The sequence below is a fragment of the Schistocerca cancellata genome, chromosome 1, assembly GCF_023864275.1.
Source record: "Schistocerca cancellata isolate TAMUIC-IGC-003103 chromosome 1, iqSchCanc2.1, whole genome shotgun sequence".
NCBI lineage: Eukaryota > Metazoa > Arthropoda > Insecta > Orthoptera > Acrididae > Schistocerca > Schistocerca cancellata.
In genome coordinates this window covers 1,090,055,542-1,090,080,484 of record NC_064626.1, presented here as the reverse complement: position 1 = coordinate 1,090,080,484, position 24,943 = coordinate 1,090,055,542, and the positions used below count along the sequence as shown (strand labels likewise).

Here is a 24,943-nt window from a genome sequence, read left to right as displayed (position 1 = left end):
CATATATGATGTGTACCAAGAATGGAAAGATATTTGGCAGAAGTTTGCTTCAGCATATTCTCACCATATTACTGATCATACTAAATATGTGATGGATTTAGTTTTCACACAAAATTGTGGATAACTGTGCATACATGGCAGGGAAAGTGTGGGAATCTGTATGAATGGGAGTTCAAGGACACTCCAATGTGTGACTGTAGGGTTGCTGTGCAAACTGTTCAAAACCTAACTGTAGAGTGTTTATTATCAAAATTTCATGGGCAACCCAGCAAACTGCTTTTGGTGACACTAACATGTGTGGGCTGGTTAAGACCTGTATCTTCAGTTATAGAATTTTTGTGTGTTTGCTTAAAGTCCGAATTTTTAAATACATTTAACGATTTATTTATGATGTCCTTAAACAAGAATTTAAAGTGGCCATGTAAGCCATACTACTGTTAATAATAATAAATAAATGAAAATATGATGAAGACCTTTTAAAATATTCCACATTCATAACAAAAAAATTGTCAAAACGATGGCGTTAGTAAGCACAGTGAGTTAAATAAGCCAGGGTAAATAGAGAAGCAAAGTGGCGTACATTAATTAATCTGTGCCGTGTACTCTCACGACGCTCCAATGACAAGCACTTGAAAATGTCTGTGGCTGAAACCGGTCGTTGTGATTGAAAAAGTGGAAACTGGTGCTGTCAGTTGGTTCCAGGCATTTAATTAATCGTAGTCAAGTTAGAAGGTCCTCAGTTGACGACCAACAAAGACAGCAATACAAAAAGCTGTCTGAAATCCGAGGAAATTTCAAGATTGTAACTCTACAACAAAGAATAAAATATATGAAGGACTATTCATTGTTACTTACTAAAATCTGCTCAGCTTCTTTCAGTTGTCTCTGCAAGTTCTGAATGTACTGATCTTGTCTTTCCACTTCTGCTTTCAGGGCTTCCATTCTTTGATTAATTTTAGCTTGTTCTGCTGCCAATTTGAGCGTCTCCTTGAGCTGCTTGTCCTTTGCCAACAACAATTCCGTAATCTGTGCATGTTCTGAATTTGACAGCTTCTGGTGTTTCTGGACTATCGTATTTTCGATTAGCTCCCTTGAAATAAACAAATTGTGAGGTCTACTACACAAAATTATCTTGATTAAAAAATTAACAATCTGATCGTTATTAAGGGCAGTTCTCGCTAATAATTTATAAACTGCTGTGTTACATACTTTGCTATTATTTCTATGTCATCGATTAAAGCAAGTAAACTTTCCCCTGTGCTAATATTACAGGCAGTCATGACTGCTAACGTTTTTATGCCACTCTAACATCAACACCCACAACCTCATAACACAGCACTACTATCACAACATCAACAACACTGCAATTTGCACTATGCGTCTGTCGTCTTTCAAGATGCACCTTCTGCGGACCTACGCAGATGAAGATCTTTGGCGTAGCAAGCTGGTGGTGGGGAGATTGACGCCAACACCTACCAGATTGCTACTCGATGACTTGAGTATGGGCAGTTGAGATCGAAGTACATGTGAGAAGTTGGAATTGGAAAGTATACTGACGTGTAGTGGCAACGGAGAGCGAGGATGGTGAGGTTTTTTTTGTTGGTTGCACAACTGTAAAATGCTTTCTGTGCGGCTAACAGTACTTATGCGTTTTGCTGCGGCAGTTGTTTGCGAAATTTTGTATTTGAAATGAATACCAGATAAACTGAAAGTTGGGATACCGTTTATACAAATGTCTCAGTAAACCATGCCCTTCATTCATTTCTGTGTGTGTTGTTGATGGCATGATGTGGCAGAAATTAGATGTTCGATATCCATCTGTCAACAGCAGGAGTTAACTTGGACGCATCCACTTCTTCTTTGCTGAATGGGCGAACAGCAGCTGATACTACGTTAAAAAAAAGGGGGTGGGGTGGTAGTGGTCATATGAACACCGTCAGCTGTAAGTTCACGTCCAATTTATTTTTTAAGCCACTGTTTTCGCGATGTAATATGCCATCATCAGTCCCTAAACAACCAAATTACCAGCAATATTACCAACAAGAGTTATATAAAAAAAGGTACAAACTGTATACACAAGAGAGTATATTTGTCATTAAATAGTAGCATCTGAGTAAGTGTGAAAACAAGGCTACCAAAAACCGATATTCCACAAACTTTCTTATGTAATGTGATGGGTAGCAATATGAAAGTCTCAGAATGTGGATAGCCGATAACGGAGTAGTTAAAATGTCCGTGACCACATAACAGATTTATGCAGGCAAGTTAACCTAAAAGTGTGTGCACTAATCAAACCTAATCATTAGAACAGTGTACTGTGCACAGTGTTACACGAAGTAAGGTCTCAAAATTACGTGCATTCCCAGCCACGAAGAAACGTTTCACACACATACCCCTTTATTGTTGTTTGGGGCCCGATGACTGCGTATTATATCGCCGGAACCGGTAGCCTATAAAATAAATTGGAGATAATCTTACAGCTGACGCGGTGTTCTTCATATTTTTTAAAGTAGGAATTTGTGCGGTTGAACGAAGCAGCCTTTGATATCAAAGCACCCAAAAAAACCATAAACATGATGGTAGAAAGTGGCACGTGTACAGCTCACGTAAAATTCAATTTTAAGAAGTTCGTATTAGCCTTCAAGAAAACTGTATGGGAGCAGTGGGATTGCAGATTTGTTTGCAGACTTAGCTAACTCTCGCCACAAATTAGGTTTCACAAGAGTACATAAACCCGTTTCCCCAATTTTTTGTCGTTTTATGCCTTGTTGCAAATAAAATAATGTTTCATTTTTGTTTCTAATGACGAAGAATTTGATAAAATTGACCTTGTAGGGCCACCCTATAGTAATCCTATTGATTTTGAGGTTAGATATGTGTGCATCAGTTTTGTGGTGTGTGCATCACCCCAATTTATTGTGAATCTTCTTCAGCAGCAGTGTTCATTGATGTCATGTTACATGTTATTAACTCGATGGAAAAGAGTGTGATCCTAGATAGATTGTGTACCGTGATGATAAATGTTTAAAAGAAATAAAATCTGTAGTGTGTCAACAACACTTTCACTGGAGGTTCTGCATTTTCAACAGAAATAAGACATTTAGAACAAAATATTAATTGTAACTGATTTACATTCCTACATAGCCTTACAGTAGTTAACATTATATTCCTAACAATGAAGGATTGACAGGTCAAAAACTTTTAGTTGGCTTGGTGAAACCGTTGACTCCTCCATATTATTACTGCACAGCAGAAAAATATTGTTGTGCAGGCTTAAACTTTAACAAAAGTTCCAGCAGGGAGCTTGGAAAAGTGTAGGTTAGTGCTGGGCTAGTGTGCCAGTCGTTTGCCAACAAGGCTTACCACCAATGCAACACACCTCAGAATGGGGTAGATGGAAATACAACCACTGCTGTGCTACTTAACAAGGTACTGTGAGAAAACACTAACTTCACCTCCAAAATGCCACTACAAAATCGATCATAGGCAAAAACAATCAAGCTCAGCAACCTGGGATCATTACTGAAATTACCACAGCACTGCAAGGAGCACTGATGGGTCTGATAATTGAAGACAACAGCACTCGTACATCCAGAGCCACTACGTCATAGGTCCACAGGTCAACCCATTAAATAGAGAGACTTACAGAGCTCAAGAACGCATTCTGTTGTGCTGCCGTCTGTCCGTGTCACTAGAACCACTGGGAGAAAGACAGTATATTGAGTTTAAGTGAAACAATGACATACTGATCAATGATGGCCGGCCTGCTACTTGCTTGCTGACTTCAGCATCAAGAGGCAGCCAACGTGACAAATACCGCAGCTGTGGTCTGCTGTTGCTGCCTGCTGGGTCATCGCAGGTGAGAAGATTGGTCTCCTCCACTACTGGGTCATCATGGATGCTCTGCAAGCAGCCATCTTTGTACCAGTGAAATGAGGTGCATCCACGCAGCCTCCTGGCTGACTTGTGAGCATCTGCTGCAGTCTTGGTCGATCAGTGGTAGGTGACTGGTGCCTAGCCTTCACGAGAACTGGAATTCTGGATGACAGTTGGCAATATACACCTGATGGCACAACACGCTGTCTTTGAGAGCACCTAGGTGGTAACTGCACTGGGTCATCACAGCATGTCTGGGTGGGCAGCCCCTTCCTCACTCCTCTACTGTCACTAGCACAGCATGCAGCTATGACACTAATCTGTGGCAGTGCTGGCACGACTTGCTCATAAGGCATCCTCACTCCTTCATGACCCATGTACTCACTACCAACTTCAGCTCTGAAAACAGTTATAACTTTGTAAACTCAGCTCGGCCAATAGATGGTTTTACATTGCTTTATCACGGATGCCATGTGGTGTGCACTGGACCACTTACCCTCGATGTTCTCTCGACCTCCTGATCAGAAGACAATGACAGCACTCAAGCTGCAATATTGGTGTCAGAATTGTATGGCACCTCAAGTTGCAGTGAATGTAAATCTACAGCGCTGTCTAGCATACCAGCACAATTTGTTGTGGTTACTCAGTTTGTTGTGATGAGTAACCTTTTTTGCCATTGAAGGTATGTGGAGTGTGTTTGTTTTGGGCCATATCAGTTTACAGACACAGCAGTAGCACCTGTAAGGTGTCATTTGTTAAAGCCCACCTGCGGATTTGTGGCTGTTTGAAGGAAATGTTAGGGAAAATTAAGAATTGGATAGAATACATTGCTTTGTGTGTAGGACTGCAGTGTGTGAAAGTTATATGGACATGGTTAGTCTGTCAAAGGGCCTGCTGGTTGCCACATTAGAAGTGTGATATGAGGAATGTATTGGTAGATCATTTGATGGCCAGAGCAGCAAACCAACCATCAGTGCTGCAGTTTTAAAAGTAAAAGTTGGTCACTTGGAAGGCAGTGATTAGCAGGTAATAAAAGTTTTATTACTGCCGTTTGTGGATTTATTTCAAATGTAGGGTCCTTTACCAGTAACATCAGTACCCAGCACCATATACCTACAGGTAACAATGTGCCATTTCGTAAGAAGCCATACCACATAGCGAGGCAGCTTCAATCTGTAATAGAGGAATTTATAGGTCAGCAGTTGGTGTACAAGGTATTATTGAGTGCATTGACAGCCCATGGTGCCCAGATGTTTTCATTGTGCCAAAAGGTCAACAGATGTTATCAGAAAGTACAGATTCTGTAGCAATTACTGCTACCTAAATGCAAAGACCATGACGGTTGCATATGTGATTCCTAATAATACAGTAACATTAGATAACCTAGGAGGATGCCTACCAGTACATTACAACAATGGATTTCAGAAGTGATTACCACCAGCTGGAGGTAGTCTTTGAGGATAGAACCAAGACTATTGTCATGGTCCCATGGGGACATTATCAGTGTAAACAGATACCATTTGCATGCGGTTCTAAGTGAGTTAAAGCTGAAAACTGCCGTAGTATATTTGCATGGTATCATATTCTCAAAGGATTTACCAGAGCATGTGAATCCCACAAAAGAGTATTCAACAGGCTGTGATCTCCACAACTGATGCTTAGTATAGATGAATCCCTTTTTGTGTAGATGCATGTAAATTATCTGAAGCATGTGATTAGCAGGAAAAATGTTGAAACCAATCCTTGCCTAACAGAGGCAATCCGGAACTTCACATCACCACAAAGAACAAAACTACAGTCATTTGTGGATTAATGCAATTATTATTGCAGATTCATAAAGGATTTTGCAGAGATTGTAGAAACCCTTGAATGATTGTTGACAAAGGGCATGAAATTCCACTGGTCAGCAGAATGTCAAGCAGTGTTTCAGGCATTGAAGGCAGCATTAATTTCTGATTTGCTAATAGTCTTTCCTGATTTTGAGAAGGAATTTAACCTCTCCTGTGACACCAACAAAAGTGGGGGGGGGGGGGGGGGGGGTGGGGGGGGTTGGGTTGGTTGTATTTTGAGCCAGAACATCGATGGGTAAGGAGATCGAGTAGCATATGTGTTGAGGCAGTTGAACGAAGTGGAGCACAGCTATTCCATTCTGGAAAAGGTGGTGTTAGTGATAATATGTGGGATAGTGTACTTCCGATGCTTCTCGTGTGGATGGAAGTTTAAGGTTGTCACAAACTACGCTTGATTAAAATGGTTGCTGGGGCTAAAAGACATGTCTAGTAGGTTAACAAGATGGGCGCTCAAATGCAGCAAGTTTAATTTTGAGGTAGAATACTAACAGGACAAGCAGCACACAAATGCAGGTACACTAAGTAGGAAAGTTCAGTTATAAACATTTTAGGAAAATGTTCAACAGAACTACAGAGAGCACAAACCACAGTTTACGATACAATTAAGCTTGCTCTGCAGAATGATGAAATGCGAACCATGCATAGTGGTTCCAACAATGCTCGAGGAAGTTCAAAGTGCTCAGCAGGTGTTGATACGTTATGGAGGACGCCAAACAACAGACAGGCAGTGTGATGGAAAGATTCTGGCAGCAAACAAGAAAACATGATGTCAAACAATACATAAGACTGTATGTCTTGTGCACAAAGAGCTGATCTTAGTCCTCAAAAAACCCCATTGCAAATACTACTAGAAGTATTTAAGCCTTTTTTGATTATTGAACTTGATGTTTAAGGACATTGAAATAAGATACCTGCTGGAAATAAATATGAAATGACATTCATAGATAATTTTTCAAGGCTCTTAGCAATGGTGGCAGTTCCTGATCAGCAAGCTAGTACAATAGATAACAGCTGGATCTAAAATTTTGACTACCTAATACCGTAGTTACAGATCGGGACACACATTTTGGGGATTACAGAAGTGTCCCATTCCACCCGTCTTTGACCCATGACATCATCAATATGGTGGAAATGGCCATTCTAAGTGTCTCCAATATGGTGCCATGATGTCACTACATACACACAGCAACAACACCAAGATCCCAAAACACACAAAATGAGGAAAAAAAAATTACAACATTCTGTTACACCAATAAAATATACAGGAATCGGACAATTCCCTTGACCTATATAGCTCAAACGCAACTGTCGATACCACAAAAACAACACCTACATCTATGAAAATTGTAATTGGGCATTTCTCTTGGCCTCTATAGGTCAACCACAGCGGACACTACCAAAACACCAACACCTACAACTAAAACTACGAAAATTGAACATTTCCCTTGACCTACATAGGGCAGCCATAGATGACAGTACCAAACCACAAACACCTTCAACTACAAAAAATAAAATCAAAACTGCAAAACCTCAAAAACCCTAAAATCAAACATTCCTATATGAATTAAAACACAATGAATACACCATAAATATGCAAAACAGTACAACTGGAAGAGAATAGACCCAAAAGAACACTTACCACACACACACACACACACACACACACACACACACACACACACACACACACACACACACCTCCCCCCCTCCCCCCCCCCCCCCCAAACACCACCACCACCAGAGGGCACCATTAAACGCAACAAGACAACATCTACAAACACAACCAACTCATAAACCCCGCACAATAATGAAGTCACACACCACAACACATAGGTCAAAGCAGACAGGTGGCATCCGACGCTTCCATTGACCCAAATTATTTTGTATCAGACTTGATGAAACAGGACTGACATTACTTCATATCTGGATATTATGAACAAGCTCATTCTATCCACAGACTAATTGAGCATGGAGCGCTTCCATATCATCATTTCTAAATTGTTGAGCTATTATGTGAACAACAGTCATACAGACTGGGATACACATTTGCAATACATAGTTTGCCTATTTAACTCTTTAAGTTCATATCTGTACAGGTATCTCCCCTTGCAGGGAGAGGGGCGGGGGTACAGTAGAAAAATGCTGTCACCTTTTGATGTCATGATTCCGTAGTTAGGACTGGACAATTAACTAATTTAGAAATTTCCTAAAAGAATATGGGAGGCATGGCAGAAAGAAAAGAAAGTCTATACTAAAGCTTTATTGCAGTCTCGAGTGCATCAGTAGGTATTGGTCACCAACCTCAGCATACCGAAGGGAAAGATGACAATATTTTTGATTAAGTATCAGGATCATTATCAAATCATAGAGATGACTTCTCCAGTAAACATTTATTTTATTTTTACTTTATTTATTTATTTACTCAGTGATCATCTCACAATGATGTAGAAATTATAAAGGTAATACAATGCCAGTCAATGGGCCAAAATAAAACAAACAGCGTACATAACATGCTTTGAGAATAGGACAGTTGATCAGCCATGGCCTTGATTAAAGCATCCTGATATTTGCCTTAGCGATCCAGGAAAACCACCGAAAACTGAAATCAGGTTGGCTGGACAGGAGAGCTTCATCCTCCCAACAGCTACACTACCTCATTCAGTAGTTCTCGAATGAATACATTCACACACAAATTGCTCTATGTAAATTGCCATATAAAACAGTTTTCTCCTTCACTGGCCACACACTGAGGGCTCCCAGTGATGACTCCTGGACTGTTTCTAGTCACTTACTATGTAAAACATAAATGCAGTTTCCAATTAAAATGTCTATTTCCCATGTGAGTAGAGTTTAAACCTAAAGTTAAATGGTGGGTACATTGCCGAAAGTCAAGACGACAGAGTCAGAGTGCACGAAAGTGACTAGAGAGGTTCGGAAGCATGTACCAGTACACAAGCAGGATATGCGTAGCATACCCTATGTATTGCCATGTGACAAATTGTAGCATTTAATTTTAGTTGTGTTATGTCTAAAAGTTGTTTTATTCACGTCAAGTGCATTCAAAGTTGTATTGTAGGTTTTTACAGGTCTGTAATTGCCGCATATTATTTATTTTATTTTTATTTATTTGTTATTATTACTATTACTTTGGTGTTCTTGAAGAAGGGATGAGATGATGGATGTTTCTTTTTGTAGGTGATGAATCACTAGGAGCAACCAGATGGGTTGTGGTAATCCTGAAGTTGCTGCACAATATGAATGCAGGAGCAATGCTTACAGTTAACATTCTACCATTGGAGGCAGAGGTGTTATTTTCTTGACAATCATGTGTGTTGCTGGCAAGTCACTAATGGGCATTGATATGTGGGAGATAGAGAATAATGTCTCTAGATCGCAGGAAGCATTCATACAGCTGCATGAGGAAGTGCAGGATAACGAACTTTGGAAATAGAAAACATGGTCCAAGTATGCTGTAATCTGTTTATTTTTTGTGCAATTAGCCAGTTTCAAGTGTCAGTCACTTTCAAGCACATATTTTAAGCTTCATGCAAAGTGAAGTGTAAAGCCTAAAAAATCTGCTTGAAAGTGACCCACAGCTGAAATTGGCTGGTTCACAGATAACAAAATAGGTTACAGCCTACTTGGACTATGTTTTCATTCTCAAATACAGCTAGGCTGTGGACTCCTTACAAAAATAGAATTTTAACAAAATCCTCACTGAGGGGGCGAATAAGAGGAATTGAGGTTGTCATATTGCAAACTGAGAGTCTGACACAAATCACTCACATTGTACCACAGAAGGTAGTTCATAGGATGAGAGGGTATTAAAAACTTATTTGGAACAGCAGACAAGGAAGATATCCAGGAGCCGAATAACATGTTTAGGCAGGTGCAAACTTCAGCAGGCACTTCCAAAGCTATAGTAGGGGGTCATACAATTCAGTTGTTGAGCTTCGAGTGAGGGGTTACGAACAACACCAAGATAGTACATGGCGTTAGCCCAATACACCCAGATACAGTGAAAAAAAGTAAACAGTGATTTGGGAGAAATACAAAAACAGTTGAGTTCACTGAACAGCAAACTAGCAGTAGTCAGACTCTTACAAGCATTAGCAGATTGTCTCAATGATGCAAGAATTGAAGTGGGGTCACTACAGCAAGCAGTCTACCATGCAGTAAACAAACAGTTGAGTTTGATATTACTGAAGCCACAATAATTCTTGACAGGGTTGCAACTAGCACAGAAAGAATTCCTTGCAGAACTATGACAAATGGCAGAAGTATTGGAGGAAAACTTAGCAATGTTTTACCACACATCACATGTGGATGTAAATACAGACCAAGCAAAGTTAGCTCAGCTACCAGAGATCCGAATGTATACGCAGTACTGATGTGACATGGTTCACCCTTATCCAAAAAGATGGACAGAGATGGGAAAATAGGTTCTAGTAGAGATGCGAGAGGTGTTCCTTATTTCTGAGCATGGAGAAGCTTGTGTTTTTATGTCACTAAGGGACCTTCGAGAATGTTTGAAGGAGGACATTACCGTTTTTTGAGCCAGAGAAGTGTAGACTGATGCACAGACATGCAAGATGCAATGTTTCATAAGAGAACAAAGACAGCGGAATTTCAGACATAAATATTGGCACCAAGGCCAAATTTTCAAAAGATAGGAGAACATTGGATATACTCAGTTTTTGCACCAGAAACTATAATTATGAACTACTATAAGGAAAGGAAACCTTGACATTGTAAAATTAGAGCTATGTAATAATAATATTTTGATGAATGGCACAACTTGCAGGAAAAAGTTCTTGCTACCAGTTACACTCCCACAGGTATGACTGTACTCCAGTTCATTCCCTCTGCTTTGTATTGGCCAGAGAAACTGTTTGAGGCTCTGCCAGCACAAAATCTAACTTACCTAACACCCTGAATCCTGATCTCGTAAATTTCTTGGACACACTGATAGCATCTTTGGGGCAATTGTTGCAACATATTCAGCAATATCAGGAGAACCAACTCCGAGATGTGGTAACCATAAGTGTTATTACCACTAGTTTTGCCATGGGATTGCAGTTTACGTACTCTACTTTTGTCTTAGGCATAGAAGTATAATCCTCCAGATTTACTGACCTATCAGATAACTGTCAAGTGGTTAACTAGCATAAACTGAGAAACTTAGAAAAATAGAACTGTAAATTAATTTAACTTGTAAGGAATGGAAATAAGCATGATGGAACATAACTGAAAAAAGGAGACTCAAACTTTAGAATGGTAATGTGTAGTAAGGAGACGATCCATGTAAGTCAGCTTCAGAGAGCAAGAAACTTTTGCACCATGTACAATTATGTAAGTAGATCTAAGAAATAGTGTAGAGGACAAACAGAGATAAGATTCAGGATGATTTTTTTAAAGTAGGGGAATAGTGTTCCACAGCAGAATAATTGTACTGAGTAGGCTTAAAATTATGTTTGTAAAGTTCCATCGGGTGAGCCCAGAACAGAGTGTAGTTTACTGCTGGGGTGACGTCAGTCACTATGTCAACAAGACACACCACCAATGCAGCAAACCTTGGAACAGGGAAAACAGAAATGCAAGCACTACTGTGCTGCTGAAAAAAGGCACTGTGAGGTAACAATATGTGACTTCACCACTCGAGCGCCGCTACAAAATCAAACGTAGGCGGAACAAATCAAGTGCAGTGACCTAGAATTATCACAGCAAGCCAAAGACCCTGATGGTTCTGAAAAGTGATGATAAATGTGCTCATACAGCCAGAGCTGCTATGTTATAGGTGCGGGGCTCTACCTGTTAAATAGATGGGCTTACAGAGCTCAAGAATGCATTCTGTCATGCTTCCATTCTGTCTGTCACCATATCCATATAGAAAGACCGTCCGTTGAGTTTTAAGTGAAACCACAACATGCTGGTCAACGATGGCTAGCTGACTTAATGAGAGGCAGCCAACCTGATGCGTGCCACAGCTGTGTTCTCCTTCTGCTTCTTTTCCTTCTGCTGCTGCTGCAGCAGCTGCAGCAGCAGCCAATACCGCCACCTATTACAGGGTCATCGTGGATGAGGAGACTTGTGAGCGGCCAACCCTCCTCCAGTACTGGGTCATCGTGGATAATCTGCAAGCTGCCATCTTTGCATAGGCCAGATGAGGTGTGTCCAGACAGCATCCTGGCTGAATTGTGAGCATCAGCTGCAGTCTTGGTTAATCCATGGTGGATGACCAGAGCTTAGCCTTCATGACAACCAAGAGTAATTGGATCATAGTTGGCTGTCCCCATGTGAGTGTATGATGGGCTGTCTTCCAGAGTACGGGAGAGGTAGCCTCACTGAGTCATCACAATACATTCGGGTGGGCAGCAGCGCAGGTACTTATGCCCACCCCACCAACTGCATCTCTGGTGAAATTATACCTGTATAAAGTCTACTCAACCAGTAAATGTTACAGCTATTGCTGTATCACTTAAGTCACCGGGCATGCACTGGACCACTCGGTCTCATTGTTTGCTTGATTTCCTGATCACATCACAACCCCAACTCTCAAACTGCAACACTGGCATCAGGGAGCGGTCTTCTGATAACCGGATGCCACAACATTTACCACTTTGTTATATATTTATGCTAGAGGCAGAAGTTACCAGGTAACCTTTCTATTACATTCAGTACTTTGCTTAAGAAACGACAAAACAAAATATCCTAATACATCATGGAGAGCTGTCTCTGTGACAGCACAATATACAATAGCTCAGTTTTGTCCATTACTCACATAAGTCACAATGTAGGATACAAATTATAGTTTCATAAGTGTAGAAGGCTTTGAATGATGATAGTTGTTTGGCTTTACATAATGAGAACAATCAGACAGATCCTGAAACTGATCATTCTTGTTTCAGATTGTTTTATGTGAATTTCCAGTGAAATGATCGACTGATAAGCAAGATGTTTACAAGAATAGTACACAGAAAAAAGGAAAAGAAAATTGAGAACTTGTTAAGTTTGGCTTTTGGGAAGGTTAAGTTTGGCTTTTGGGAAGGTAAGATGCCGAAGAAGCAGTTCTAACTTCTTGCTAAATAATTGAATCAAGAGCTAAGGAAAACCAAGACACCATCATAAGATTTGTTGACTAAGAAAAATTGTGTGATAATGTGAAATAGTGCAAGATGTTCAGAATAACCTAAGACAGAATATTAAGAATGAAAGATAAACAACTACATGCTCAGATTAAAAAGGATATAAGAAAGGGATGTAGTCTTGTGACCTACTGTCAGATTTGTGTGTTGAAGAAACAGTGGTGGAAAGATTATAAAGGTTCAATACTGAGATTAAAATTCAGAGTGAAAGTGTATCATTGATAAGATTCACTGAAATTGAAGTAGTCTTACAGACTTTTGTTGAATGGAATGAGCAATCTAACGAGGACAGATTGTGAATGGAGATAAAACCAAAGAAAGATAAAAGTAATGAAGAGTAGCAGAAATGAGATTAGTGAAAAACTTAACTGGTGATCAAAAAGTGGGGCAAGATAAGAAATTCTGCTACATTGGAAGCAAAATAACTTAAGACAGAGGAAGCAAGGATGGTGTATAAAACAGGTTAGCCCTAGCAAAGTGGGCATTACTGACCAAAAAAATTCTACTATTATCATACATAGGTCTCATTTATGAGGAAGAAATACCAGAGAATGCACACTTGGAGCACAGCTTTGTATGGAAGTGAATGATGGAATGTGGGAAAATCGGAGAAGAGGAGAATCAACGTGTTTGAGATGTGGTGCTACAGAAGTATGTTGAAAAATAGGACGACTGAAAAGATGAGGTTTGAGGTTGATCTCCGCAGAATCAGCTAAGATAGGAAAATCTGGAAATCATTGACAGGAAGAAGAGACAGGATGATGAGATGTTCGTTTAGATACAGGGAATATCTTTTATGTTATGGTACTAGAAGAAGCTGTAGAAGGTAAAATGTTTGGGGGGGGGGGGGGAGAGAAGGGAGAGAAGACTGATATTGGATTACATCCAACAGATTGTTGACTGCATAGGGTTCAATGCTACTCTGAGATGAAGAGGTTGGTGCAACAGAAATTCACAACAGGCCATGTCAAACCAGATAACACAACTTTATTCCAAAAACAAAACTAAACCACAGCCACAATTCCCATATACACAAGAAATGTCTGGTATAAAGATACGACAACAATAAAAATAAAATTTGCTTAAAGGCAAAAATTTGGGTAACAAAATACAGAAGCACTTGAAAATGAAATAAGTGGACTAATATACATAGTCAATTAAATTAGGCACTGCAGGATGACACATTCAGCTAATTCGTTGCAACCATCTGTAAAGCAGCACACAGTCAAACAGGAGTGTTTCACTCAGGAAGTCTTAAGTGCAGGGCATGCAGCACAAGCTACAGGCACTGTCCAAGCACAGCAACCAGAAGATTTAGACAGGTACCAGGAACAAAACCAACTGGAACACTCCCATCGGCACTCCTTTCTCTGTGTTGTCCTCCCTCTTTGACTGCCATTGTATTGCCCCATTGCTCATCTCATTCATCCTCACAATATGCCACCAGCCACCAAGTGTCTTCCCCATGTCATTCCCTACAAAGTACAACCCTTCTTGCTGCCTAGGTGTCAGTCATTCTGCTGCTCTCTGCAAGACTCCACTCCTGTCTTTATCTTGTGGACAGCAGTGATGCAAGCTGAGGGGCCTTTAAAGTCTCCAGTGCCTTGTCACCCACAATAAGAAAACTGCCTGCTGATTTTGGCATCATCTACTGAAAAGGTTTGGACTTCCACTGTACAACAATTATCACAGCCCCCAGTGAAACTAGTTTATTGCCCCCCTTTTCCTGTTTTTAAACAAGGGAGGGCTGTCTCACTGTAATGCTAACATATCTCAGGTTGTTTTTAGTTCAGTTACAAATTACTTATGTCAGCTATAAAGGTACAAGGAACTTTTCCGAAACTGCATCCAACATATGAATACACAAAGCACCTTACAACACATTCTATCAATCATCCAAGGTGTGTGCAAGTTTGAGCTGAGAAATATGAGCTCGAAACTTCGTTGCTAGTGCAGTTTCCTTTAGAACAGCCTGAACTGGGGCAATAAATCTGAGAATTTGGTAAGGCCCCCAAAACTATGGTAAGAGCTTCTCCAACTTAACTAAGTCTGCAAAAATTTCTAGGGTAAACTTGATCCCCTATCTCATTTCTATTAGGGTATCTTCCTTTATTATAGTTCTTATATTTTTGCCATATGGGACCCTTAAATGTCTCTTCTGGCCTAATGCAATTTCTCCAAACTCTCTTAAGAAAATATCTTGTCATGATCTAAAATCTGAATACTGGTTTGATGCAGCTTCCTACACTAGTCTATCCTGTACAGTCCTCTTTATCTCTGCATAACTATTGAAACCTACATCCATGTCAACTGTACTGTGTTCATCCTTTGGTCTCCTCCTACAAATTTTACCCACTACACTTCCCTCTATTACCAAACTGACAATCCCTTGATCCCTTTAATATTTTTAGTATCAAATGGTAGCATCTTTTGATCAAGTTGTGCCATAAATTTTGTTTCTCTCTAGTCCCATTCAGTATATCCTCATTAGTTATTTGATATTCCCATGACCCCATCTAATTTTCAGCATTCTTCTGTGGTGCCACATTCCAAACACTTCTATTGACTTATTGTCTGATTTGTTTGCCATCCACAGTTCACTTCTGTATAAGGCTACTCTCCAGGCAAATATGTTCAGAAAATACTTGCTAACACTTAGCTTTACATGAGATGTTAACAATTTACTCTTTTTTATAAATGATTTTCCTGCAATAGCCAGTCTGCGTTTTATATCTTATTTGACAGTAAATCCTCAATAGACCACAAATTAGATAGGGATTAATTAATCTGAAAAGCAAACAAAGCCCGATAGTGCCTCATGGTTGGCAGTGTTGAAGCCATTCATCAGTCACTGGAATGTCTCAACCTAATGAGTATGACATTGGTGTTGGTAAGTGATGAACAGGTGTTTCAAACTGTGGTGACCTGGATGTGACCATACGGGCAAATGATGATTTCCAAGTAGTATAATAACAAAGCTAAAACGAAAAAGTTTGAATGACCCACGCAATATGGACTTCTCACACAAGGATAAACAATAAAATTATGTCACTGAGATTACTAGTTTCTTTTTTGTAGTGAATAATATGTGAATTATTCTATGCCATAAGCTCTTGTCTCTGAAGGCCATGGCTTGAAACAAACATAAAGTCCAAGTTTAACCATTCGAGGAGCCCAGTGTCTTTTGAGGCCGTGGTTGGTAGAGACGATGGCTGTGGTAGTGATTGCTGGCTGCTTGTTGTGGGGCTGCTGTGGATATGGTGACTAGAACTATGGACATTGTGAGAAGTATACCCCATTGTGGCTCCATGAATAGAACTGCCTTGCTATTTGCCCAGTGGCATCTTAAGTACACAGCCAGCGGACAGATAACCTGCTCGACACTCGACACAGATGTGGTGCACAAAGGTAAGGTAGTTTTGTGAATGCAGTGGTGCGACAGTGATCTGCTGTAGGCTAACTTTTAAACTTTGTGGATAGTTGGTGTGTGTACACTGATCATCATATTTATTTACATTTAGCACATACTGGTCATTGTTGTGATTGATGAGCTGCATTTGCCAGCCCAAGTGTATCTATAGAATGGCAACCTGAGGTCTTGAAGAGACTTCCTGCTATGGTCAGCCAAGATGTGGCCATGAAACTGAGGCTGGGTTGGAGGAAACATATCAGAGCTGAACTGGGAAATAGAAAACGTGCAGAATCATTGTCATGGAAGACCAAATCTTTCACGAAAGATTGCAACGGAGGCACTTCCTGGTAAGGGCCAGTGTTTATGCTTATTCCATGAGGGAGCAGCTGAAGGGCTGGGGAAATCATACTGGCAGTCATCATATGTAGTTGTGGTGAAAAACAGTACCAACTCTGCATAATGTGAGGGGTGCCTGTGGTCGACCCAGCCGGTGTCACAGCATGTGAATTGTTGGGTAGCAGGCTGTGTCTTGCAGAATCTTCCCACTGAAAATAATGCAAGTGTATGAGAGGTGTTTGTTCATCAAATACTGTGTGACCTGCCATAATGAAGTTGAAGAGCATTCCATGGATTTCTGCTTTGGAATGTCTATAAGTTCCTATGGTGACGAGGGCAGGTCCTGGAATAAGTATGCAGAACTGTATTGATTTGATCAAAAGGTCCTTGGTCTGTTTGGTGAACATTAACTGAAGGAGTGAGTCAAGGAATGTTGATCTGTGATAATGGAGCAGTGGGTGGATGGGCACCACTGTTGAAAAATTGTCCTCTTCATCCCCAGTATTACAAAGCATGTGCTTTGTTTCCCAAACAATGTAATATCCTGTAGTATCAAGTCTTGAATCTGTAGTCATCACCACTCAATGCTGGAACTGACATTGGTAATGAATAGTCCTGAGAAGTGTCCAACACTTAGGTGATATGTAGGTCTGAGAGGCTATGAGAGCATAATTGCAACACTTGGCCATTGCTTAGTCCATGTCTGAAATGGCAGTCCTGAAATAATGCCAATTCAACATAGACATGGGCAGAAAATCATCTGCAGGTGAAAATAAGTGTTACCAATGATGTCATTGGAGCCATCAAAAATTCTTCGGACCCAAGCTCATGAATCCATGAAAAGCATTCAGGTGAGCCATCTGATAGTGGAGCAACATCTAATATATTATGGAACGGGAGTTTCCATGGGAGTACATCTACCATCATTGCTTCAGTGTTCATTTGAACAGACCCTACCCATTGGCTGTGTCACATTACACTGCAGGGAAGGCAGTAATTGGCACAGAAAATGAATCGTCACAATTGATGGAAACTCTTTCCTCTGAGACTAGTGTCTTGGAAGTGGTGTCACAGGGGAAACATGGTTTAAGCAATAAGTGTGAGAGCCGATGTTAGTAGGAATTTGTAGATTTGTTCTGTCTGGAGGTGGATATGGTCCGTGTGGCAGCAGAAGTACCTTGTGCTTAAGAGTTTGCTAAGAAGTGTGAAAGACTTGCTGGAAATCCTGGAGCATCATGGATGGCATTACAGATTGTTTACTGTGCTTATGATCACTGAGAATGTGTGAAGCATAATAGGTGTTTAACTGAACATTTGACAGGTACTAGGATCTACACCAGGATTAAGTCTCTTAAGAATTTGATATATACCAGAACGCGACTTGAACCCGTATTTCATACTTTATGCAAGCACTCGCCTTAACCACTTCAGCTGTTTGAACAAGCTTTCTGGACCGACCCACACCTCCATATGTCACCATGTGTCCACCCCCTGCACTCACAGTTGCTGGGATTCCTGCACAAGGAAAGACTTATTTGTTATTGTCACAAACTGTCTAGGCATGTAATATTATTTTGTGATTAAGATGATCATGCACATAAAGTGGGAAATCTGGGTTTGAGTCCCTGTCTAGCACAAATTTTCATGTGTCACCAATAAATTGTGCAGCTGAAGTCTAATTCTATTTGCAGTTGCGAATACATTTCTTCTATTTCATGCATCTGTAGATTGTAGCAATGTCTGTTCACTCAGATATGTGTGCATGTCTGAGGGGCTTTTCGTAATATACCATAAAACACAGATACTGAAAAATAGAACTTCATTGAATAGGCTACTTGAAATGGCAGAGGCAGTGTTGTCCTCACCTGGGGTAGGGTAACCTCCAGCTGGGTGAAAGTTTTCGGGAGTAGTTCCTGTTCTTGATGACATTGCTAGAAGGCGAGCAGTAACTGCATCAACATGTCCAGTTTGTGTTGCCGTACTGGAATAAGAATACCTGATTAGTATAACTGGAAATTGTGCTGACAAATTGTACTAAAGTATTGAAAATGTCTTTGTATGAGCCATCTACTCTGGGAATGTATGTAAACATCGGAGTCCTAACAATCTCATCATCATCATTAAATGGTGGGCTGAAACTTCTGGTCCAGTTATATTCATTGCCATTAATTGTGGTGACCTGATTGCAGCCACACTTGCAAACGATGATTCCCAAGTAGTGTAATAACAGAACTTTATTTCTGACGCAAAGAAGGAATAGAAGTAATTCACTGTAAAATGTCCATAGTGACACTAAAAAAGCTTAACTCCATCCGACAGGCCTCAGAAGGCCCAACACCACTGACCTAGCGTCGTGTCATCCCCAGCTGTTAGGCATCATTGGATGTGAATAAGGAGGGGCATTTGGTAATTTATTTATTTATTTCATTCGTGTTCTGTAGACCCATTAGCGATAAATCTCTTTGGTGTAGAACATGTCATTTACGTACATTTGAGTCATTTGTTTATAATAATAGGTTGTACAATGAATAATACATTGCATAGAAAAAATGTGTACAACAATTGTTTTTTGTAAAAAGTTACAAATTACATTGAACAGACTTACGATAGATCAAAATCAATTCACGTATTCTCATACATAAATTCGTCCAGTGAGTAAATGGTTTTACTTAAAAGATACTGTTTAAGTTGATCTTTAAAAGTAGGTGGATCAGTAACTGACATTTTTATTGCCTGAGGGAGAGCATAAAATATTTTTATACAAGACTAGTGTACTCCTTTTTGCACCATACTTAGATTCTTTTGCTCAAGATGTAGATCATTTTTTACCGTAGTGTCATAGTTATGATACATGCTGTTCATTTCAAAAAGGGAATGGTTTTTACACAAGAAACATATGAGAGAGAAAATGTACTGATATACTGTTGTGAGTATTCTTAGTTCTTGGAAGAGTTTCCTGCAGGAATGTCTGTAATTGACACCTCACCAAACCCTAATGACTCTTTTCTGAGCTCTGAGGATTTTGTTTGCCTTTGGCTGGTATCTCCAGAATATAATTCCATAGGCCATCAGGGCATGAAAATAACAAAAATAGGCAGCTTTCAAAGTATTTAAGTCACTGAAGGAAGCAATTGCACGAATAGTGTAAATTGCTGAGCTTAGTTTTTTATATAGGTAAGGGATGTGTAAGGACCAGTTTAGATTGCTATTAAGAAGTAGACCCAGGAACTTTGTTGACTCCACTCATGCTAAATTCCCATCATTGTATTTAACATTAATCTCCCTTTCGATATTTTGGCTTGTATGGAATTGAATCAATTGAGTTTTTTCAAAATTTAGAGATAATCCATTAGAGGTAAACCAGTTAAAGGTCTCCTCAAAAATTTCATTTACAGTGATTTGAAGATTAGTATTTGTTGCTACCAAAATTGTCGTGTCATCAGCAAACAAAGTAAATTTTATCTTAGCCCTTGTACACATTGGAAGGTCATTTATGAAAATAAGGAAAAGTAGAGGACTCAGAATAGAGCCCTGTGGTACTCCACAGCTTATTGTGCCTCAAGAAGAGGACACTGGTTCCCCATTAGTGTCGTTTACCTTGACTTTCTGTTTCCGGTCCTTTAAATAGTATGCAAGCCACATCCCTGCTTCTCTAGTTAACCCATAAAATTCTGCCTTTCTCAGAAAAATCTCATGGTTCATGCAGTCGAATGCCTTAGAAAGGTCGCAAAAAATTCCAGTTGGAGACATTTTATTATTGATTGATTCAAGAATTGCATTGGTGAAAGAATATATTGCATCTTCTGTTGAGATGTTTTTCTGGAAACCGAATTGACTTTTATTGAGAATATTTGAGAATATTGTATTTACTAAGATGTTCAAGAATACTTCTGTGTACACACCGCTCTCCCAGCCATTTTCAGTTTTTGTGACCACCACAATGATACTAGTATGTATAAATGTGAAAGACACATGCAATACAGGGTTTACAAATTGGGAGTCATAAGAAAATTATAAATCACTGAGGTTATTAGTGTGTATTTGTTGTAATGAACAACACTTGGATTATTCCAAGTCTAATAGGAAGGTATCTCTGAGGGCAAGGCTTGACACAAGAACCAAGTCTAACTTCTAAGTTCAACCAGCTTACACCATCTAAGGTGCCCACTATCCACTGAGGCCATCGACAGCAGAGGTGACAGTTCTAGTAGCAATTACTGATTGCTCATTGCAGGGCAGCTGTGGAGCCTCTGTGGTTGGTGCTGCAGTTGGAACTTTGGGCGCTGTAAGTAGTAGATATCATTGTGACTCAGTAAATATAACAGCCTTACTAGCAGCTGGGTGGCATCTTAAGTACACACCCAGCAGATGGATACCTACTCTGTGCTGTCAATGGACACGTGATCCTCATAGATAATATGGTGCTACAAATGCAGTATTACTGGTGCCAATCCAAGTGCCATGGGTTATGATGCTGGCACCATTTGTTTCCAGGGAATCCGCTGTAGGCTGGCGTATAACACTTTCCTGGTTGGTGTGTGTGTGTGTGTGTGTGTGTGTGTGTGTGTGTGTGTAGCAATCTTTGTATCCATTTACATTTAGCACACACCGGCCAGTATTGCGATTGACAAGCTGTGCCTGCCAGCCCATGTTGAGCTGTAGACCAGCAACCCTACTTGCCAAGTAGTCATAGTCGGTAGCTTGCAGATACAGCGCAAACAACCAATGGCCACCTGTGGTGTAGCTGCATGGGTGGGAAACAGCTAAGAAAACCTTTAAAAGGCTTCCATGTAAACAAATACGTACTTGTGTCACAAATGTGAAGGAGGAAACGGACCCACAAAATCTACATGTCTTTCCTGATTGCATCCCTGTTGGTTGTGCAACATGGGAGGGCAGGGGGGGGGGGGGGGGGGGGGGGGGGAAGATTGCTAACGGACCAAGTTCTATAAATCTGTACCATCGCCAGAATCCATACCATTCCAAATATAATTATCAAGGATTTTGACAAGAGTTTTCTATACTGCTGTCAAAATAAGTTAGGCAGGGACTAAGAACTTCTGGCACAGATCATTCCTGGCCATGCAATACAAAATTCCATCATTCAACAAATATGGTGTAGCCTCTTCTCCTCTGGATAACTTGTCTGTTATCTGTCTCATAGTTTCATCATTCTCCGATATCTGTTGGTTCATTTAAACAAAGCCAAAATGCCCCTAAAATTGGATTAATAATATTAGAATTCAGGAGCTGCTCCCCCTCCCTCATGGCTACATCTACCTTAAAATCATCTGGTTCAGTCTTACTTTAGACTATCTGTAATTAGATTGTCAGTGACACTAACATGATTGACTTGCAACTGAAATTTTGAAATATGGGTAGTCTAGCTTGCTATCCTACCAGCACATGCATGGGTAAGCTCAAACCCAGCTCAAGGCCTGATTAGCAGTTTTGGAACTTGGCAAAAACAACACGAGTAGTGTCTGCAACTCATACACAATATTTTTCCTTAAGAGATGACAACCCAGAGGAGACGTAGAATACAGTTCGCCCATCTTCTTGATCATCTTCAGTAGGACAGCTGTAACATCAGTCAGTGAAACGTTAGCCTGGTCACTGAATAGGGTATAAACCGAAGCTTTGTTAAGCACTTCAGAAGCTGCTTTCTGAGACAACTTCCATTTAAACTTGCGCCCTTTTTTCCAATTCATTCAGGAGCATGGCTTGCAGATTAAAATTTGGAATAAATTTTCAAAAGAAAGAAAGAGAGAGACTCATAATATTACTATTTTCTTTGGATTCCTCAGCAGCACGACTCACGCCCGGTACTCACAGCTTTACTTCGGTAGCTCAGATGGTAGAGCGCTTGCCCGCGAAAGGCAAAGGTCCCGAGTTCGAGTCTCGGTCGGGCACACAGTTTTAATCTGCCAGGAAGTTTCATATCAGCGCACACTCCGCTGCAGAGTGAAAATCTCATTCTGGAAACATCCCCCAGGCTGTGGCTAAGCCATGTCTCCGCAATATCCTTTCTTTCAGGAGTGCTAGTTCTGCAAGGTTCGCAGGAGAGCTTCTGTAAAGTTTGGAAGGTAGGAGACGAGGTACTGGCAGAAGTAAAGCTGTGAGTACCGGGCGTGAGTCGTGCTTCGGTAGCTCAGATGGTAGAGCGCTTGCCCGCGAAAGGCAAAGGTCCCGAGTTCGAGTCTCGGTCGGGCACACAGTTTTAATCTGCCAGGAAGTTTCATATCAGCGCACACTCCGCTGCAGAGTGAAAATCTCATTCTGCTCTCCCTTAATTGAGTAAACTCTTTCATCAGGTGACGTGTGTGTTCCCCCCAATTGCAGATGAAATTACTCTATTGTCTAGGAAGCATACCTCGACATCTAAATTTGATATCCAAAGACATAAACTCCAGCAATTGGGACATACCAGAGGCTTTGATTGTGAGGCTAAAGTGTAATGGATTACATTTGAAGAGATCACAAGTAGTAGTAAATGTTGTAATATATTTGGATCCCCCATCAAGCACAATCTGATAGTAAGCTTGGTTGAGAGTCAAGGCAGAAACAACTTGTACACCCACATACCAACAAAAACAGATGTGCATAACTGCAGTAGAATAGATCTAAGGACACCTGCTTATTTAGCTCAGCCTTGATGTGCCAGAATCATTTGGCACCATGAAAATAGGTTCTGAACAGGGTGAGTTTGAGGGATGGGTCATGCCCTATTCTAATATTTCCTCTATGAGACACTTCCATTCTTTCATAATCGCAGGGGATAAATAATGAGGTCATTTTCTCACTGGAATTGTATACATAAGCTCAATAATTATAAAAAATGAGACTCAGTAACCCCAGTTTTATCAGTCAGCCCATCTGTAAATTCAATAAATACACACAGCCATTTCTTCTAATCCAATAGAATATGATCCAACCTTAGCGTACTATCAATACCTTCCTTTACTTAGAAACTGATGGATAATTAATATGTACGCAAAATAAAAAGGTGTGATCTTTACAGAATTTAAATGTAAAGTAGTCCTCCCTCATTTGAGATTAACCTGGTATTGTGGATAACGTCTGAACCAAAAATGAACTCGGCAGACAACCCTTGAGCTGAACTGTTTGTAATATAACAACACAGGTAAATTTTCGAATACGCAGTTTTATCTTCACCCAGCCTAATGTGTGCACTGAAGTGGAATTATCTAGGACATGTGAGACTGGTGCTGGGTCCAACTTCAGCTAGCCACAGTCAGATTGGTGAATAAGAACAACCATATCGCAAGATGGGAACGAAACTACCAGTATCCAAAAGAGCACAAAGTGGCTTGTTATTAATTTCACCATATATGAATGGGGTCCAATTTTGCTGTTGAGCCTGCATCCCTTTACCCATACCTAGAGCTGTAATTGACACCCCTCATCTTAGTTTCATCCTTGATTCTCTATTATTCTGTCTCCCTTGCGGACAGCACTGTCTAAAATGTCCCTGGTCTTCACACGCCAAATAACTGACATGTCTCATGCACTGTAGGCAGGACCTTTCACCTACTCTACCCACAGTAGTCCCTACTCCCTGCCTGCCAACAATGACTGATGTACCTATTTCCTTTAATTTTTAAACCAAGGCTTCCAAGTACAGTAAGCTTTTGGGAGGTTGGGCAATAATTAATAGCAACCTATTCAGTGTATAATTCCCCTCTCCACTATCTAATATCATGTCCTGTTCCATATACAAAAGACAAGGCACTTGCTGTGTATTTTACTCTGTTCACATACTCACCAAAGTGTCCCCATCACATATTCACAACTATAAACCATAGCAATCAACTGTCACATTGCACTTCTGGAAATTCCTCTTTGCAGATCTGTCTAGGGAACTTCCAACTGTTTCCTATGATACAGTGGTCCTAGCCACTCCCTGGATTAACCTCGCCTTTATTTTGGGTACTGTATCTGCAGGATTTCGATAACCCAAAGCCCGGACATTTCTTTATGCTCACTAAATGAAAAAAAATAAATAAATAAATTCATCGTAACTGAAATAGCATCAACCAAAAATGTTTCCCCTTCCTTCATTATTCTCGAAAAGGACGTGGTAACATTGAAAACTTCACGCCACTAATTAGTATCAACAGAAAGATCCCCTACTTCCCAATCATGGCTACCTTCACCATTCTGCTCCATGTTTACCAAGGCCCTATTATCCTGTACTGAAATGACAGTATGCCATTTAGCATTAACTCTACCTGTGCAGCTGTTGCCTTGAGACACTGGGCTACATCTCTTTGATCCTCCTCCTTACATAGTAACTTCAAAGC

At 40.3% G+C, this 24,943-nt stretch overlaps 2 protein-coding genes across 3 annotated transcripts in view; one reads left to right on the top strand and one right to left on the bottom strand.

The window, feature by feature from the left end:
- Window positions 1-1,407, bottom strand: part of LOC126091381 (mediator of RNA polymerase II transcription subunit 4) — a 73,347-nt gene extending 71,940 nt beyond the window's left edge. Inside the window, exons 1-2 of the mRNA XM_049907056.1 lie at window positions 1,210-1,407; window positions 856-1,090 (exon numbers count right to left, since the gene is read on the bottom strand). Of these exons, the coding sequence (XP_049763013.1) occupies window positions 856-1,090; window positions 1,210-1,280 (306 nt within the window). The 5' untranslated portion in view covers window positions 1,281-1,407. The remainder of the gene's footprint in view (window positions 1-855; window positions 1,091-1,209) is intronic.
- Window positions 1,408-1,435: 28 nt separating this feature from the next.
- Window positions 1,436-24,943, top strand: part of LOC126091355 (3-hydroxyisobutyryl-CoA hydrolase, mitochondrial) — a 38,855-nt gene continuing 15,347 nt past the window's right edge. The window contains exon 1 of one of the 2 annotated variants that reach the window (XM_049907055.1): window positions 1,436-1,584. In XM_049907055.1, the coding sequence (XP_049763012.1) occupies window positions 1,582-1,584 (3 nt within the window). In that variant the 5' untranslated portion in view covers window positions 1,436-1,581. Of the gene's footprint in view, window positions 1,585-2,139; window positions 2,261-24,943 lie in introns of those variants that run through there. The other variant, XM_049907054.1, reaches the window with a different exon arrangement.